Source organism: Agelaius tricolor, unplaced genomic scaffold (genome assembly GCF_023055355.1).
Source record: "Agelaius tricolor isolate 1412-34295 unplaced genomic scaffold, bAgeTri1.0.p SCAF_1, whole genome shotgun sequence".
Taxonomy (NCBI): domain Eukaryota; kingdom Metazoa; phylum Chordata; class Aves; order Passeriformes; family Icteridae; genus Agelaius; species Agelaius tricolor.
In genome coordinates this window covers 49,828,733-49,846,084 of record NW_027269261.1, presented here as the reverse complement: position 1 = coordinate 49,846,084, position 17,352 = coordinate 49,828,733, and the positions used below count along the sequence as shown (strand labels likewise).

The 17,352-nt window shown below is 37.6% G+C and overlaps 1 protein-coding gene across 4 annotated transcripts in view; it reads left to right on the top strand.

Annotated features, from left to right (window-relative positions):
* The window catches only part of UTRN (utrophin), a 339,422-nt gene that overhangs the window by 101,508 nt on the left and 220,562 nt on the right, over positions 1 to 17,352 (top strand). For all 4 annotated transcript variants that reach the window (XM_071433386.1, XM_071433396.1, XM_071433405.1 and 1 more), the window contains exons 23-34: positions 662 to 874; positions 4,719 to 4,832; positions 5,650 to 5,805; positions 6,687 to 6,857; positions 9,071 to 9,250; positions 10,826 to 10,960; positions 11,450 to 11,599; positions 12,959 to 13,120; positions 13,452 to 13,580; positions 14,019 to 14,192; positions 14,771 to 14,926; positions 16,305 to 16,475. In XM_071433386.1, the coding sequence (XP_071289487.1) occupies positions 662 to 874; positions 4,719 to 4,832; positions 5,650 to 5,805; positions 6,687 to 6,857; positions 9,071 to 9,250; positions 10,826 to 10,960; positions 11,450 to 11,599; positions 12,959 to 13,120; positions 13,452 to 13,580; positions 14,019 to 14,192; positions 14,771 to 14,926; positions 16,305 to 16,475 (1,911 nt within the window). The remainder of the gene's footprint in view (positions 1 to 661; positions 875 to 4,718; positions 4,833 to 5,649; positions 5,806 to 6,686; positions 6,858 to 9,070; positions 9,251 to 10,825; positions 10,961 to 11,449; positions 11,600 to 12,958; positions 13,121 to 13,451; positions 13,581 to 14,018; positions 14,193 to 14,770; positions 14,927 to 16,304; positions 16,476 to 17,352) is intronic.

The window sequence follows — 17,352 nt, the reverse complement described above, 5'->3', positions numbered from 1 at the left end:
ATTTTTCATGTTTTGGCTTATACCTTCAGCTGTTATTTTTCATATTAGTAAATTAGTTCTTTCAAATCAAGTGACTCTTTATATCACCAATGTCATAGTGAATATACTCAGAATGCATCTTCCCTGTATCCCGTCTGGGAAAGTAGTTTTCAAAACTTGAGTATCCAGAGCTTTTTTTTGCAACTAAGAAATTATATTTCACTTTCACAGAACACTCTCAGCTGGTTTGTATATGCTTTTAAAAAGCAAACTTGTGGGGATATGAACATACTGAGGCCCTAGTCTGTCTGCATTGCAGTTTGCTCTGAGAGTGCAGTGTGGCACAGCTGTTGCTTTGTTGACTCGAGTGCCAGTACGGCATGGCACATGGGAGGCGTAGATGCCTGCGCATGTTGAGCTTGTGGCCAAGCTCTCCTACCCCTTCTGTAGTCTCTGCTGCTGCACCAGTACAGCAGCTGAAGGTTTTGCTGTTTAAAAGGTTGTTTGGACATCTCTGCTGCAATAACTGCTGTAACTGGAGTATCACTCTTCATTGAGTCTGCACAAGTATCACTTTTGACCATCTGCACAATGAAACTTTTAATGCACTTGGATTTATATGTAAGTGTGTACCTATTGTATGGCTAATACTGGAAGGAGGCCTTTTTTCCTTTTGTTATAGACAGTTTGTGAGACACTGGAAGCCCAGAAGCCCAGGGTAGATAAACTTGCTGAAGAAACAAAGGCTTTGGAGAAGCATGCATCTTCGGATATAAAAAACACCTACATGCAAGAGTTCAAGGATGTGCAGGGACGCTGGGACAAGTTAAAGGTCAAGATTTCCAAAGATGTTAAACTACTGGAGGAAATTATGCCCAAGTTGAGAATGTTTGAGGTAAAATGAAAGGATTTTTTTTTTTTTCGCTTGCATAACTCAGTTGCTTTATAGACCTTTCTTTCTCTGTGTTCCTGCAGGAGTCCAGATGAAACTGATTGAGAAGGGGAATTTTGATGATCCACTAGTCCGGCAGAGGCTGAAAGCATATATAGTATATTTGTAGCAGCATAGAAGTGGAATTCTAATGTGCCCAGGATATTATTTTGCCTTCTAACAGAAATACTTTTCACTTAAAATTAGCGTCCCTCTCTTTTTATAAGCAAAGGTTTTGCTAAGGTCAAGGGCATGCCAGCTGTGCTGTTAATCCCAGTAGGGGCTGATGATCTTCAGTGTGATTGGTGTCAGATGCCCACTAGTCTTAAAGTGTAATTCCATGCCTGCTACAGAAAATTTGCTCCTTCAAGTAAGGTTTTGGTGAGCAGTCATGAAGAATTATTACAAGGAAGTTAGAAAAGTGAGTAAGGAAAATGCTTGGGTGTAGTGACTTTTCCACTTCCAACCATGGCCTCTGAAATGACAGGAAGGACAGTTAAAAAATTAAGGTTACTCAGCCCTCCTACCTATTTTATAAATATATACACATGCCTATAAAATTCTGCAAGACAGAAAATCCCACTGTTCTGAGAACAGAATTATGTCCTGAGCAAGATGCTAGAAACTTTCCTGTTACCTTAAAAGGAAGTACAGAAGCCAAAAAGAAATTATAGCAGAAGAAACAATGGAAGCAATTATTCTATAGTTGCTTTATTAATATTAAACCATTATTATAATTATTAAGTAACTGAAAATGAAAGAAATACCTACTGGTGCTATCTGTTGAAATATGGGGCTTACATTGTGTTGTCTTATGAACTGTATTTTTGAGTATGCAATTTCTCTGTTTTCTAAATGGTTTGTAAAACTGTTAGTGGATGGACTGTTGTGTCATATTCCCTGATTTTTTCCTTTGGTACTTATCTAGATGGAGATTTTTGTAGTCTAATACTGTATAAATTAAAAATGATAGTCTGGAACAAGTTGAATAAAAATGCTGTGGACAACACTGGGCACACCAGGATATAACTTGTACTGCAGGAAAGATTGGTATGGCAGCCTTGGTGTATGGTCCTGGTGCAGACTCCAAGCACAAGATTAGTTTGGAGAATGGCTAGGCAGGATCTCCTTGGCTAAGAAGGAGTTGAAGCACCTGGCTATTAAAGGGGAAAAAAGTTTACATGGCGGAGAAAAAAAAAGTTCATGTCAGTGCTTGGGCGACATGTGGTTTATATTCAACTACACACAAGTATTACTTTATTTTTAATGTTTCTTTTTTTTTCTCCCTAAAGCACCTTTAAAAATTGACATTTCCCAAAACAACATTCCTCACATTTAGGTTTTTGAAAAGAAACAGTGTAAATATTTTCATTTTAACAGTGAGCAGACAGGTGAACAGTGACTAAGATACCTTTGTTAGCCTGATGAGCATGTAAGTGGCAGATCTGCCTGTGAGTCCTGCTATTAGGTGGTTCTTCTGTTATTTGTGATGTGATAGAGGCTCCCCCAAGCTGACAGTGCGTGCATTAGTGACATGAACTGGGAGTAATGTTTTACTGGTAGACTGTAATACTCATGTGATGGGAGGAATAGACAAGGCTCATTTTATCAGTTTTGCATCTTGTTTTTCCTTGAAAAAGTTTTCTTTATCTTGTATTCTGTTATCATACCTCTAGTAATGTATGGCTTGCTGTGTCTTTGATTATGTATCACTCTCAGATCTTTTAAATCTGCTGCATGGCTGTACATCATGTGGTTTTTCTAGGAGCGAACAAGTTAAGATTCAGCACATTTGACCTTTGTTTGTGCCTGGAATAAATGTCAAAAACTGATCCTGAAGAAGTGAAGGTCTATAAGGAAGACCTTATAGCAGCATTCCAGTACCTAAAGGGAACCTTTGAGAGATGGAGAACATGTAACATGGGCTTGTGGGGACAGGACAAGGGATAATGGGCTCTTAACTGAAAGAGGGTAGGTTTACATTAGACTTTAGGGAGAAATTCTTTACTGTGAGGGCAGTGAGACACTTGAACTTGTTGTCCAGAGAAGCTGTGGGTGCTTCATTCATGGAAGTGTTCAAGGCCCATTTGGATGGCGTCTAGTGGAAGATGACCCTACCCATGGCTGGTGGGTTGGAACTGAATGATCTTTAAGGTCTATTCCAACCCAGACCATTCTATGACGAGGATGTTCATGTCTAAAAATTGTGAACTCTTGTACCTCAACAGCCTACACTGGTTATTTGACCACTGATAATTATTTACCTGTGCAATGTAGGAACATTTACTTAATTAAACTTTGTAGGCTTGGTTTGTGATTCAGCAAGTTATTTAAATGTGTGTCTAACTTTGAGTAACCCCACTTAATTATCTTCAGCTATTTATGTAAATAAATATTTAAATATGTAAAAAATGCTAAATTAGTTGTGTGCTATAGTGCCTTGTCAAAAAGGCAGCCTTTATAAATACGTATTTTTTTACATTAAGCTATGGTTCATTGTTAAGCATCATAGGGTCTGTTTTTTAGAAAATTATTTTCAGGCTAATCATCTGCAGGAAATTCCATCAAAATGGAAAAGGAATGAAGAAAATGTCATGACTTTGACCTCTAATGGTAGCAGTGATCTAAAAATAAACATGGACTTAGTCTAATGGGTTTTCATTAATGCAGACATTTTTTGAGAAACAGTGTGTAACATATTGATTTTGAAAACACTGTTAGTGTAAGGTTTTTAAGAAAATGAAGTGTATGCTTTCCTCCTCTGTGACATGCGGAGTAGAAGGTGAAGCTGATGAGCTGTTCTGTGATGATGATTGTGTCAGGATAGATGACATCTATTAAAAACTCCAACCAAATAGTCCAAAAATATTGAGTAAAAGTCCAGCTATATTAATGAAAAATGTCAGCCATATAAGTTGGTTGAACCAGGGGAAATAAGATCCCTCTTTGTATTGGTTTTGTTTGTAAGGATGATTTCGAACATCCATGACTGCATGGGAAGGAGATGGCAATGCCTCTGTCTCCTTTCTTCTCTTCCTCCCTTCCTACCTCATTGCAGGGTACAAGGAACTGCCAATTGTTAGATCACATAATTCTGAAATTGGGTATGTTTATTTTTTTCCCCAAGACTTGCTCTAGTGAGTACAGTATTGTACTATTGGCCTCAAACAGCTAGGATTTTTTTAAATTTTAGTGGTTAGTCTGTTCCTCTGTATTTTTTTTCCTTTTATGTGTGTCTTGCTTATGCAAATGGCTTTCCCAGCATGGTTTCTACCTGAAAAGTATGTTTAGCATTATCCACTCCTCTTTTCCAGATATATATTTTTATAGGGCCCTCTCTTTTCCTTTGGCATGCAGTTTTCAAACAAGTGTGGAAACAGTCATGCATTTCTTTTATCATAGTTTTTAGGCATATTTCCAGCCTTCAGCCAGGTCCTTCATGTGAAGAGTAACCACATAATTCTTGAAACCATGCTCTCCTCCTTAACTGATCCTGTGCTTTGGTGTGAGAGATAGCCTGGAACAGTTCAGTGGCACTTAAACCATGCTCTGGTGGATGGAAGAATATCACTATTATGAATTTAATATTCATATAAATTTGAGAACAGAAATTTGGGATGCCCTTCTTCCCCCCAAAAAGCCCAACAAAACAAACCCAAAAATTAAACAAAAGTTGGTCTGAGTCAAAACTAAGACTATGCCAGCAGCTTGTAGAGCACCCTTTGCAAGCTGCTAGAAGTTGAAATGCAACAGCCATACATTCTTCATCGCAGCAATGTATCAATGTTCTTTACTATATTTGATTTAGACTGACTCTAAAGTTGTTCAGAAGTGGATGGATGGAGTGAAAGACTTCTTGATGACAGAAAAGGCTGTTCAAGGGGATACTGAAGGACTTCAAAGGCAACTTGACCAGTGCACAGTGAGTTTTGCTCTTATAAGCAATCTTTTGAAATAACAAGTAGCATCTCTTCTTTATTATTTTGCTTTTATTAAGTACTGTTCATAGCACATTAAGCCCACCAGAAAAAAATGTTTTATATTTCTTCAGGGCATGTTTGAGTTGGTTTCTTTTTTTTTGCAGCTATAATATTTTGTGCTTTTTTTAAGGTCTTCACTGTAGTTATAAATACCTATCTACAAGTTGGCATTATTTCCTCTATAAAAGGCTGATATATTTTTCCCAATTTTTTGTGATTAGGGAATTGAATCTGTGGGTGAAAAGTGCCTTCTGCATTAAATTTCCAAGTGTAGCTTAAAAGTAAGAAGCAAATAACTGATCAAAGTCCTAGAGTTTAGAATTTTGCAAGGAAGATTCCTGGCTAGTCAGTGTCACATAATGATCACATTTAGGTAGAATTTTGTCTTATAGTAAGTAATTACAATGTACCTTCAAATGCTTTTTTCCAGGAGAAGACTATAAATTGAGGTACACCAGAAATAGAATATTTAGTGCATGTAATCTTCAAACTTGTATTGTTTTGATGTTGACAGTTGACATATGAAAAAGTTTATGCTGTGTATGGCAAGCTGTACTTTGTTCTTTAGTTGCATAGTTCTGATATTTTGAATCACTGAAGGATTTTTTTAAGCAGTCTGGTATTGATCTGATCACAGCATTGATCTGCTCCAAAAACTTTTTCTCGAATGATTAAAAGTCTCAAAATTATTGATACTGTTATAAATTAATGTAAAATCTTGCTGAAGAACAACATTCCTTTTCTCTGATGCGTGTTTAGATGTTTATCAATGAAATGGAGACAATTGAACCATCACTGAAAGAGATGAAAGAAGTAGAGGCTGCTTTAAGAGCTCAGCCTATTGCGAGCATAAATACTTGGACAAAGTCTAGGCTAGTAGACTGCCAGACTCAGTGGGAGAAGCTGAGCAAACAGGTGAGTTCTCCACATGTTGCTGGTGCTTGGTTGTTGCTGCAGCTGCGTGGTTGTGTGGCATTGTGAGGATTGTTGAGAGGTGAAGCAGTGAAACAGTGGGATGGGAATGTTTTACTTGTTTCACTGTCAAAGGGCTGAAGCCCAACTTGAATGCATGTGTTTCTTGGTACCTGACTGGAAAGAGCAAAATAAACTCTATAATTGTTTGTAATTAAAAATTAATTTGTTTACTTGGCTTTATGCTAATCTTTCTAGAGAGTGGGAGGAAGATCTGACCTTTTTTTCTTGTTTCGGAAGACTGGAATATTATGCTGTCCCTGTATAATTTTTATTGGTTTCCAAGCAGCTTTGAAAAATAAAAAGCTATAAATAGACTACCACTCCAATTTGGTGTATTTGGTTGTTTCTTTTGGGTGGAAGCTTTCTGCTGTCAGTAGAAACATTTATTTTGTTGCAATTGCTGATGAAAATCTGTGTTAGAGAGCCTTGCTGTTGATATAGAATCCAGAGTATCTGGGTTGTGGAAAGAAGTGAGGCCTGAAGAGTGTTTTATTGCTCAGGATAATGATATATCTAACTATATTATACTTGTAATAGAAGAAGATTTTATTCTGTCTGACTTTTTCCAAGGATTGTTACCAGTTTATGTTCAATGAAGGAGGAAAAAAAGGTCATATTTCTCCTTCCCTCACTTTTAGATTTTGTTGATCTGCTAAAAAGGGTTCATAAGTTTGTGTGTGCATGTGAAAGTGCTCTGTTAATTAAAAAGGCCTGAAAATGTTTTGGTACTAAAATATTTTAACAAAGACTTGTGTTTTTTCACATGTACAAGGACATTTAAGTAACAAAACTGCTCTTTCTGTCTCTACCTTGGATTCTAGATCATTAGTCAGAAAAATCGCCTGTCTGAAAGTCAGGAAAAAGCTGTAAATCTGAAGAAGGATTTGGCAGAGATGCAAGAATGGATGACCCAAGCTGAAGAAGAATATTTGGAGAAAGATTTTGAATACAAGTCCCCTGAAGAGCTAGAGAATGCAGTAGAGGAAATGAAGGTCAGCAATGCCAGCTCATTGTAGAGTCCTGATTAAAGAGAAACAGAACCTTAAAGCTTTGGGGGTTGACCTTTTATGGAATTATATTTGTGGAAAGAAGCTCAGGTCATGACAAGATTAGTGGTATTTTTCATCTTTGCTGTGTGGAATTTTTGATTTTTAAAGCATAAACTATAAAACCAGATGTTCTTTTTGGCCATGAGGGATGGGGAGTTCATAATAAATAACAGCTTGCTCAGCTGTTGAGACAGGCATTTTTATGTATAGCATATTAAACATTAGGAATATGGGAAAACTTTGCAGGAGACAAATTTTGATAAAGGTATAGTGTCATATTGTATTTCTATCTAAATTAGTGGTTGTAAAAACATTCTTCTGCTTCTATCACTTGGATCTCAGTTTCTTGTCCCCTAAATATTCTAACTCCACATTTAGAAAATCACTTTAAAACAGGTGTGTTGTAATGTGTTCATCATCTGTTGCAAACAGAGATTTTTTTTTTTAATATCATTAGTTGGAAGAGTTCCACAAAGATCAATGAGTGATACTGGTTGCTGCCTCTCATTTTTGAGTTGGGTGACCAAGTAAATGGAGAGGAAGGAGATATTTTTGTCTCATTATAATATTGTCAGTTGAACAGATAATTTTCTTGGATACATATACAGAGTAAATAATTCCCTGCTTTTTAATCTAAGAGTTCAGTCATGGCTTCATAAATGGTTTTATTTGTGTACACTTTGTAAGCGAGTATCCACTATACTGTTACTTGATGGACAATTAAAAAAAATAATTCTCCCTTACAAGTGCTTTAATGAAGCCATTTGAAGTTTTGAATTGTCCCTTTTGAAGGGGTTTTGAAGCAGTCCTTAACAAGAGTTTTAATATATTCATGTCCTTTGAAGCCACTTGAGATCACATAGTCTGACAGCTGGCTGAACACAAGCCAAGGAAAGAAAGAGCCTTCTTTTCATTGGCAATTCTGTGAGACTTTTAGCACATTTACCTTTGTCAAATCCAGATTATATTGTGTATATTATGACAGTTATGTCAGTGAGCCTGTAAGCTTATTGTAACACTTAAAATTCCCTTCCATTTGCAGTAACAACATTATCCTGGGACTACTTGTAGGACTGGGATTTGGCTCACTTTTGCATATGCTCTCATTTGAACAGAGAGTGGAACTCCTGCTGACAGGAGGAATAAGTTTAAGGAGGAATAAGTTTAAGATAAGGCTGGGTGGGTTTTGAAAATCCTGCCATAAAATATATTTCCAAAATTTTATATTCTTTGCCATTCTATGAACTGACTTTTTTATTGCCTTATATCTAGAAGACGTCTTGAAATATATATACAAAAATTGTGCTAAATTCTACTATATAGTGCAATGCCTTATTTATCAGAGGTATTTCAATTTCATAAAATTGTTCTTGAAACCTGAAAAGAAAGATACGGAGCAGTCTCAGTTTCTGGAGCCTTTTATTTGTCTCAGCGGGGAGACTCAGACTGGTCTGCCTGATCTGTCTTCCAGCTATCCTTTCTCAGTTCTGGCTAAGGCAAAATTTGACAAGTGACAATACAGTTTCTCCAGACCTGTGCGTTGGGAGTTGTACTGTACTTACCCTGTAAATGTGTTGCCAGGCTCCTCTGAGTGTAGTTAGATTGAAGGAATTCTTCTAGCTGTCCTTTGTGTGTGTTCCTTGAGCATACCCAACAGCTGTGGGGGAGGTCCCAGCTTTGTAATTGCACGTCCTGGGTAATTACATCATCTTTCCTGGATAAGTTTGGGAGATAGTTACTGAGCTCTGAGACACATCATTTCTGTAAATTCACCCTACCTTTTTCTTCCTGATATATTTGTTTTTTAGCAAACGTCTATTTTATTTTTCTGGTAAATTTGTTTCTCGTATTTGCGTGATAGAAGTAGCACTGAACTTGATCTTTTTCTTTTTTTTTGCTTTTAGTAATGAGTTTTCTTAATGAACAAACCATGAATGATAAATATATCTGTATGCTTAATAAAACAGGATCTTTCACTACTTGCTAACATGACCTGAATTCCATGCAAGTTAGTGCTGTATTTTGTTACGTCCAGGCCCAAGAAATACATTGGCAGCGAGACCTCCAATGTGAAACTGCTTATCTGTGATTTGAGTGGTGAGTAGCTGAGTGTAAGGCAATTGAAGGTTGATAGTATAACATGTTTTTTTTGACAGAGAGCGAAGGAGGATGTGTTGCAGAAGGAGGTGAGGGTGAAGATTCTCAAGGACAACATCAAGATGTTGGCCACCAAAGTGCCATCCAGTGGTCAGGACCTGGCGACTGAGTTGAATGTTGTGCTGGAGAACTACCAGCTACTGTGCAATCGTATCCGGGGGAAATGCCACACTTTGGAGGCAAGAATGATAGCCCTCTGCTTAGAAATATCTGTTCAATTCCTTTATTGATGTTCTGGATGAGGTTATAATGTCTACCCTTAGGAAATTTGCAGATGACACCAAGCTGGGTGGGAGTACTGATCTGCTGGAGGGTAGGAAGGCTCTGCAGAGGAATCTGGACAGGCTGATTTGATGGGCTGAAGCCAAAGGTATGAGATTCAACAAGACCAAGTGCCAGGTGCTTCACTTGGGTCACAACAACCCCATGTAGTGCTACAGCCTGGGGGAAGAATGGCTGGAAGATGTTCAATGAAAAAAGGGCCCAAGGATGCTGACACACACCCAGGGAATGTGGGCCAGCAGTGTGCCCTGGTGGCTCAGAATGGCATTTTGGCATATGTTAGAAGTAGTGTGGCCAGCAGGGCTGGGGAAGTGATTGTCCCTCTGTATGTACTTGCTGCTGGTGGGGCACACCTTGAGTGCTTTGTCCAGTTCTAGGCCTCTCACTAAAACGGGGGCATTGGGGTGCTGAGAAGGGCAGCAAAGCACGTTAGGAGGTTTGGAGCACAAGTGCTACGAGGAGCTCCAGAGGGATGGGGTGTTTAGTGTGGAGAAAAGGAGGCTGAGGGGTGATCTTATTGCTCTCTACAACTGCTTGAAAGGAGAGTGTAGCCAGAAGAAGAGGTTTGGCCTCTTCTCTGAGGCCAGTGACAGAATGAGAGAAAATGGCTTCAAGCTGTTCCTGAGGAGGTTTATGTTGTACATTGGGAAGAATTTCTTCACAGAAAGAATGATTAAATATTGGAATGGGCTGCCCAGAGAGGTGGTGGAGTCACTATCCCTGAAGGTGTTTAAGGCAAGAATGGATATGGCATTTAATGCCATGGTCTTGTTGACAAGGTGGTGCTTAGTCACAGATTGGAGTTGGATGATCTCTCAGATCTTTTCCAACTTGATTCTTAAAATGAAGGCAGGTGGCACAAGAAGGGAATGGAGAAGGACACTGATAATGTCTGAATATAGTAGCTTCAGCATAAATGCATTTTACTCCTTTCCAAGATTACTTTCCTTTGAAATGATGTATTTGGAATCCATGAGACACCATCTAGCTTTGTTTTTATAATTGTATTTGGTGCCTCTGCAAATAAGTAAACTTGTCTCACAGACCTGTTACTGATCCACGTGTCTTCCAAAAAGGCAAAAAGGAATTTACCAAAAATTAAAGGTTGAAATCCAGTAATAATTAGGACAAGAGATTATGGTCTGGGGTAGAGTGTGTGTGTCCTGTCTTTCAAAGAGGATTGGATGCATTTTGTTACATTCTTGCATAGTTGTATGAACCTTGCATAGTTATATGAAGTGATAGTTTTAAGACAAGTTTAGTTAGTGACTGCTATGCTCCTTTCTCTGTATCTTCCTGATAGAGCTGCATGTTTTTCTATCTATAACATAGTGTACTGTGACATGTTTCTTAATATTTTCTACTTGTCTCTTTTAGGTGATTTCTCAGACACATGTCTTTAAGTTGTTCATAGGGTATATGACCTATGCCTGGAATTCTAGGCTAATTCTTTTCTTTTCTGTTGCTCCTAGGAAGTGTGGTCCTGTTGGATTGAGCTGCTTCAGTATCTTGATTTAGAAACAGCTTGGCTAAACAATCTGGAAGAAAGAGTGCAAATGACTGGAAATCTGCCTGATAAATTGGATGCTGTCAATGATGCTCTTGAGGTATTATAATGGTTCTATCAGATAAGTAATTTTACAGATAGCTCTGTTTAAAAAAAAATTCTGCACTTCAGTAGCACACTGAAATGTGCTGAATATTCTGATTCTTCACATTAAATGGACATGTTAATCTGAATTGAAAATGGAGATTTGTAAGATTCTCCACCAAAAGTGGACTTTTACAGTATGTGATAGTGCCATACTTGGTACTGTGATAAAATTGTGTGCTCTCTCCTGGCCTGTGTAAATTGGTTAATTCCTTCCAGGGCTATAGTGGTATGAAATGATGAGAATAGGCAAAAAGTGCTATGAAGTTTGATAATCTAAAGTAAAATCACCTTGGTGCCATTATGAATTAAGCCATAACTGATTTATGCTTTTAGAGCACTCTCAAGACAGTTGAAGTGTTAAACTTCAGTATACAACCAGGTTTCCAGGTCTGAAAATGCAGTAATATTCAGTGTCTTGACCTTTAAAACTTTTTCTGATTAGTCCCTGGAATCAGTCCTGCGTCACCCAGCTGATAACCGAACCCAGATTCGGGAACTTGGGCAGACATTGATTGATGGAGGGATTCTTGATGACATCATCAGTGAAAAACTGGAAGCTTTCAATGCCCGCTATGAGGAGTTGAGTCACTTGGTAAGAATTTGGGGTGAGGGTTGAAGTAGACTGGATTTTTCAGCTCAAGTCTGAAATGATTCTTGTAAGCTGAATTCAAAGATACCAGACTGCAATACAGGAAAAGAATAAATAGCATCAGTGGTGTCAGCTGTTTTCAATTTGTAAAAATGTCCAAAGAGCAAGATGTTTTTCTGTTTTTCATTACATGAGCGAAGTTTTTTTGCAAGCTTGCACTGCAGGGATGCCCTTTTATTTTTAAAATAATTTTGACAAAAAGGCAATTCCAAAATCAAGGAACAGCTCAATATTAACAACTTAATATCGCCTTGCTACTGCCATAAATACTGGTGATTTTCTCACTAACTGTAAAAATGAGGAGTGTAAGTGACATTTTCACTCTCAGAAATAGCTAGGAAGAAGTCATGCTGAAACGAAGAACAGAAGGAAAACATTCTTCTCATTACTCATCCATTAGGTTGTCCTCTTTCTCTTGTCCTGCTTCAGTCTAGTCTTTCATAGATTTAATAAGTAGAGGAAGACTAGCTGTATTTCAGGTAGCACAGGTTTGTAATTTGTGTTCTGTATCCTGGTAATACAGGCCCCTGCCAAATTGTAGGATGGGAGTTTTCTGCCACTGACGAAAAAATGTAATCATAGAGGGTATTTGAGTTCATCTTCATTACAATGAACAAATGAATGCAGTGCCCTCAGTTGGGGGCTATGTGCTGGCATTTAAGTTAGCATTGACTGGTGTTTTTCCAGTTACAACAGGTTTGGCCAATAAAAACCTGTTTGCTTTGGCAGCTGCAGCACTGGCACACTGGGCTTTTGACAGCTCTCCACAACTGTGTGTATGCACATGCACAGGTCTGTGCATGCACATACTGATAGTGGGGAATTTGTGCTCCTGTGCAGGTAGTGACATTTCAGATGCTGTTGAAGGAAGAAGCAATAAAGGGAAAAAACTGAACTTCTGTTTTGACAGTATAACCAAATGAGTTTATTGTTTTGAAAGGAAATGTGAATATTGACAGTGTGAATATCAAACAACAGTGATCTGTGGTCTATTGCGAAGTTCCTGTTTCCCATTGAAACTGGTGTGGTTTTAACAGAATACTTCCTTCCTGAGGTAGTAGGAGAGGTGTGTTTTTGCTGTCTCACATGTATCTAGCAGCAGAACTCTTTCTCTTCCACTGCTTGTCAGTTACTGGTTCAGAAGCCACAGAAAGCTCCAAAAATTGCTGCTTTCTAGGATTCTTTTTAGCCAGTCTCCAGGCGTAGGATCTTTTCTGATCTCTCCTCCTTGTTTTGAGGAAGTCTTCTATGATTTGTGTTGAATTATTGCTGCATTTTGTCTCACCTTTCTGTCCTGCTCAGGCGGTGAGCCGACAGATCGCCCTGGAACAACAGCTTCAGACCATGCGAGAAACTGACCACATGCTGCAGGTCTTGCAGGAAAGTTTAGGAGATCTGGATAGACAGCTGACATCTTACCTGACTGACAGGATAGATGCCTTTCAGATGCCCCAGGAGGCACAGGTATTTCTGTATAGCCCTTCACTACAAAACTTTTGGAAATATTTGATGATAGTGCTCAGTCAGGACTTATTTATAAATTTCAGTCCTGTGCTGATGCACTAGGTGTTATCTTCTGTAATCTGGAAGGTTTTATTTTTTTTAAGGTTGTATTGAATAACAGCAGTTTTCAATTTAGCAATCTGTCACCAAAGGCAGAATACTTAAAATAAACCTGGTGGTGTTTTAGTTTTACAGAGTAGATTTTCTTCTGGTGGGTGGTAAGAAAGTTCCCTTTCCTCTCTCTGCAAGCAATTTTGAAATGTATTTCTTTCCTGCTTGTGTGATATGGCAGAAAATTCAAGCTGAGATTGCAGCTCATGAATCCACCTTAGAGGAGCTGAAGAAAAGTGCTCGCTCTTTCCCTCCTGCTTCTCCTGAATGCAGGTCTCCCCGTGGTGGAACTCAGCTGGATGCTTTGCAGGTAAAGACATGAGAGTCACCCTTACACCCTGCCGTGTCAGCCTGTAAATTGTTTAGTGCAGTCAGATGAACCTCAGAAGAAAATAGTGTGTGCTTTTGTGTGCTTTCATAAGGAAACAAACAGCCCTAGATGAATTGAACAAGAAAGCTTGAATTTCACAAGTGTCATGGGATAAGTGCACAAAGTCAGCAAGTCTCTGTATGTGAGTAGAATGGGTATTTTTAAAGTGTATGATACAGAAAGACATCTCTCTTGCACCTCAGGTAGAGATTAGCATTAGGTGATGGCACCATTATTTGACAAGCCAAAATTCCATATATATTGATCTGTGGTGACATGATGGGTTATAATCTGTGGTGTGAGATGCTTTAAAGGTTATTTTTTTGAAGTGCAGGTACTAATTTAAAACAATCTTTCAACATAATATTCATAAAACAGAGAAAGCTCCGTGAAGTATGTACAAAGTATCAGCTTTTCCAGAAACCAGCCAATTTTGAGCAGCGCATGTTAGATTGCAAGCGGGTGTTGGATGGTGTAAAAGCAGAACTTCATGTCTTGGATGTGAAGGATATTGACCCAGATGTAATCCAAACTCACTTGGAGAAGTGCATGGTATGTATCCAATGTTCATGACTCATCCTAGGGGGTGCTTCTTTTTCTTCTAGCTCTTGTTGCTTAAACTCTCTCTTGAGAAAATTTTGCTTAACGTTATCATGGAACTATTGCAGCTCATTGGAAAGTGCTAACAGAGCACTTGATAACTAAAAACCTCATATTCTTGCAGGACATAAAAGCAGTGGGCTGTCGATCATAGATATAGTGGAACAGCTGAGTTTTTATGAACTCCCTTCCCTGGTTTATCCTTATATTCTGGAGAAGCATCACAGTCATTAGTATTTGAACAAAACAAAATACTAAGATGAAGTACAGATCACAATATTAGCCTTGGAGTAAACATTGTTAAATTATTGATCTTATTAATTTTTGAAAATAAAAAACTAGAATAAAATGTTATCAGAATATTTATCAGAATAAAATATCATCGATAGTTTGGAATCTTCTTGTCAGATATTGCTATTGATTCATAAATCAGAATTGAAGTGCAATTTGAAGTTAAGGTCCTCAAAGGAAGCAGAGTCAGAAAACCTGCACTACAAATTGATCACCAATGTACATATTTGTGCTTTTAGAAACTCTATAAGATCCTCAGTGAGGTGAAATTGGAAGTTGAAACTGTCATCAAGACAGGAAGGCAAATTGTACAGAAACAGCAGACGGATAATCCTAAAGGGATGGATGAACAACTGACAGCACTGAAATTTCTTTACAATGACTTGGGGGCACAGGTAAGAAAAATAAATAAATATATGAATATTTGTCTGCATGTCATTTTTCTGCTGTTAGATGGTGTTTTAAGTTTGATTCTAAAGCTGATAATTTGTCGGTTAGTTGCTGCATCCCGGAGCAATCATTTGAGAGATTAAATATTACACATCTCCCTGGAGGAGAGGTAGCTTTGAAGAAAGGAAGGTTCACAGACTTTTGATTGCCCTTGAAAATCTGACCTACCATCCATTAAAGTCTTTTAAGATTATTTATGGTCAGATTATCATGTGAGAAATATAAGTCCACCTGAGGTTTTTTGGGTGTCGTGATAGTTTTGAATTGTAGTCCATCTAAATGGTTGCTCTCAGTGTGAAATAGAAAATGCAGGCAAACCTGTATTTCCCATGAACTGTGTTAAATATTGCATAATTTTCTTATTAGTTGAATATTTACGTATCCAAGAGAAGTGTTTAAAAGTGGTTAAACCCTTACTGGGCAGATAGGACTCTCTACCTAAATTAAGGTGGAATCCCAAATGGATTTGTGTTTGTTCAGTGCTCCATGAATTAAGCTCGGGGTAAACGATCAGATTAGTCTTGGAATATCTCAGAATGGGTCCTAGGAAATTTTGCAGTTGTGAATTTGAGAATATCCAGGAAGCTGTGGATTCTAGAAGGCATGTAGATAAGAAATTAAGAAAAGGTAGAAAGGCAGAATTACTTGCCGTATAATGTTATGATTTTTATTTCTGAGTAGAGAACAGAGCACAATATTGTAAAATTGATTCTGACTATGATGCTTGGAATTCTTCTCAAGTCTGTGTTAAAATCTCACCAGACTAGTTGTGTAACTGATGTGAAATACAAATTATTTTACTGTGACAAACATCAAATTTCATATTAATGTTACTGACATGTTTTTAAGGGCAGACTAGATTTTCAGTGAAATTTTTCTTTACAATTTTCTTCTAGCAGCCCTTACAAATTACTAGGAGGAATTGAATTTTACCTATGTGAGTGACTACTCTACAGTCCTTGGAGTTTCAGCTAAAGGACCAAAATAAAGTGATAAACATCAGTTTGGTAATTGCTAGCTATAAATAAAATGGTATGCAGGTTTCTTTATCTCCTTTAGATGCATCTCAATTTAAAATTATTTGTATATATTCTCTGTTGTATAGTAAGATACAGATGCTTATAATCTTTCCTTTTAGGGTCCTTCCTTAAAGCAAAAGCAAGACAGTTTTAAGATGCAAGGATTTTATATATTTAGGATTTAGGTGGATATTTATTTTAGCTGGCTACCACTTTTGCGTTTGCTATCTTTTAAAATCTAATTTTTTTTTTTTTTTTTTTTTTTTTTTTTTTTTTTTTTTTTTTTTTTTTTTTTTTTTTGTAGGTGACAGAAGGAAAACAAGACCTGGAAAGAGCAACTCAGCTGGCACACAAAATGAGGAAGGAGTCTGCCTCTCTGTCAGAGTGGCTGGCTACCACTGAAGCTGACCTTGTACAGAAGTCTACTTCAGAGAGCTTGCTTTCTGATCTAGATTCAGAAATTGCCTGGGCCAAAGTAAGAATGCTTACTAAATATTGGTAGAAAAAGTTTCTGACATTATGGCAATACTATGTAGAAGTGGCTGTGAATTTAAATCCCTATAACTTGTTCCTAAATCTCCCACATCCTGAAATTTTAGTAGAATCAGTAGTTCATGTTCAGTACCTTACTGAGTCTGATCTGTTTTATCTTAGGCATTTTGCATCAATCTTAAATGCCAGTAAAATATTTACGATACTACTACATATTTGGTACTAATTGTAACTAAAAAGTTACTGTATCTCTTACACATTTCACAATCATAAGATTCTTAAAATTATCAGCAAATATAATTGTGGACTGGATCAAATATTTTACTAGTAGAACAAACTGAAATTGCATTGAATGAAAAGTGCATTCAATGAAAATTTGAGTTTGTAACTTTTCATTGAAACAGCTTTGTCTTCAAAATTGTGACTTTGCAAAATAAGAGGCCACTGTAATTCCTTATTTTCTTTTGCCTACAAGTTAAAGCTTGTAATGGAAACAGGCAAATGTGTTAGTTACTTTCTTCAGAGTAATCATATTTTCTCCCACTGTAGAAATTTGGATATTACTAAGGGTTAGCAGCAAGTGCCAGATGATATAATTCAGCAGTACTGACCTTTCCAGTTTTTGTTTTCTGTCACCTTTTACTTCTGGAGTGGGTCTGTCTGCAGTCTTAAAACTTGAAAACTCACCAAATTGCAAACTTGTCTAATGTAACCTGTTCTCAGGCATTTCAATCAGGACTAGCAATTATTAGTGCTAGGATTTTGCTGTGGCAGCATGCCCAAGATTCCTCTCCAAACAAACTTTTGAATCCTTATTGGAAGTATACCATAGATTTGTAAGCCATGCATGTAAAGACTGT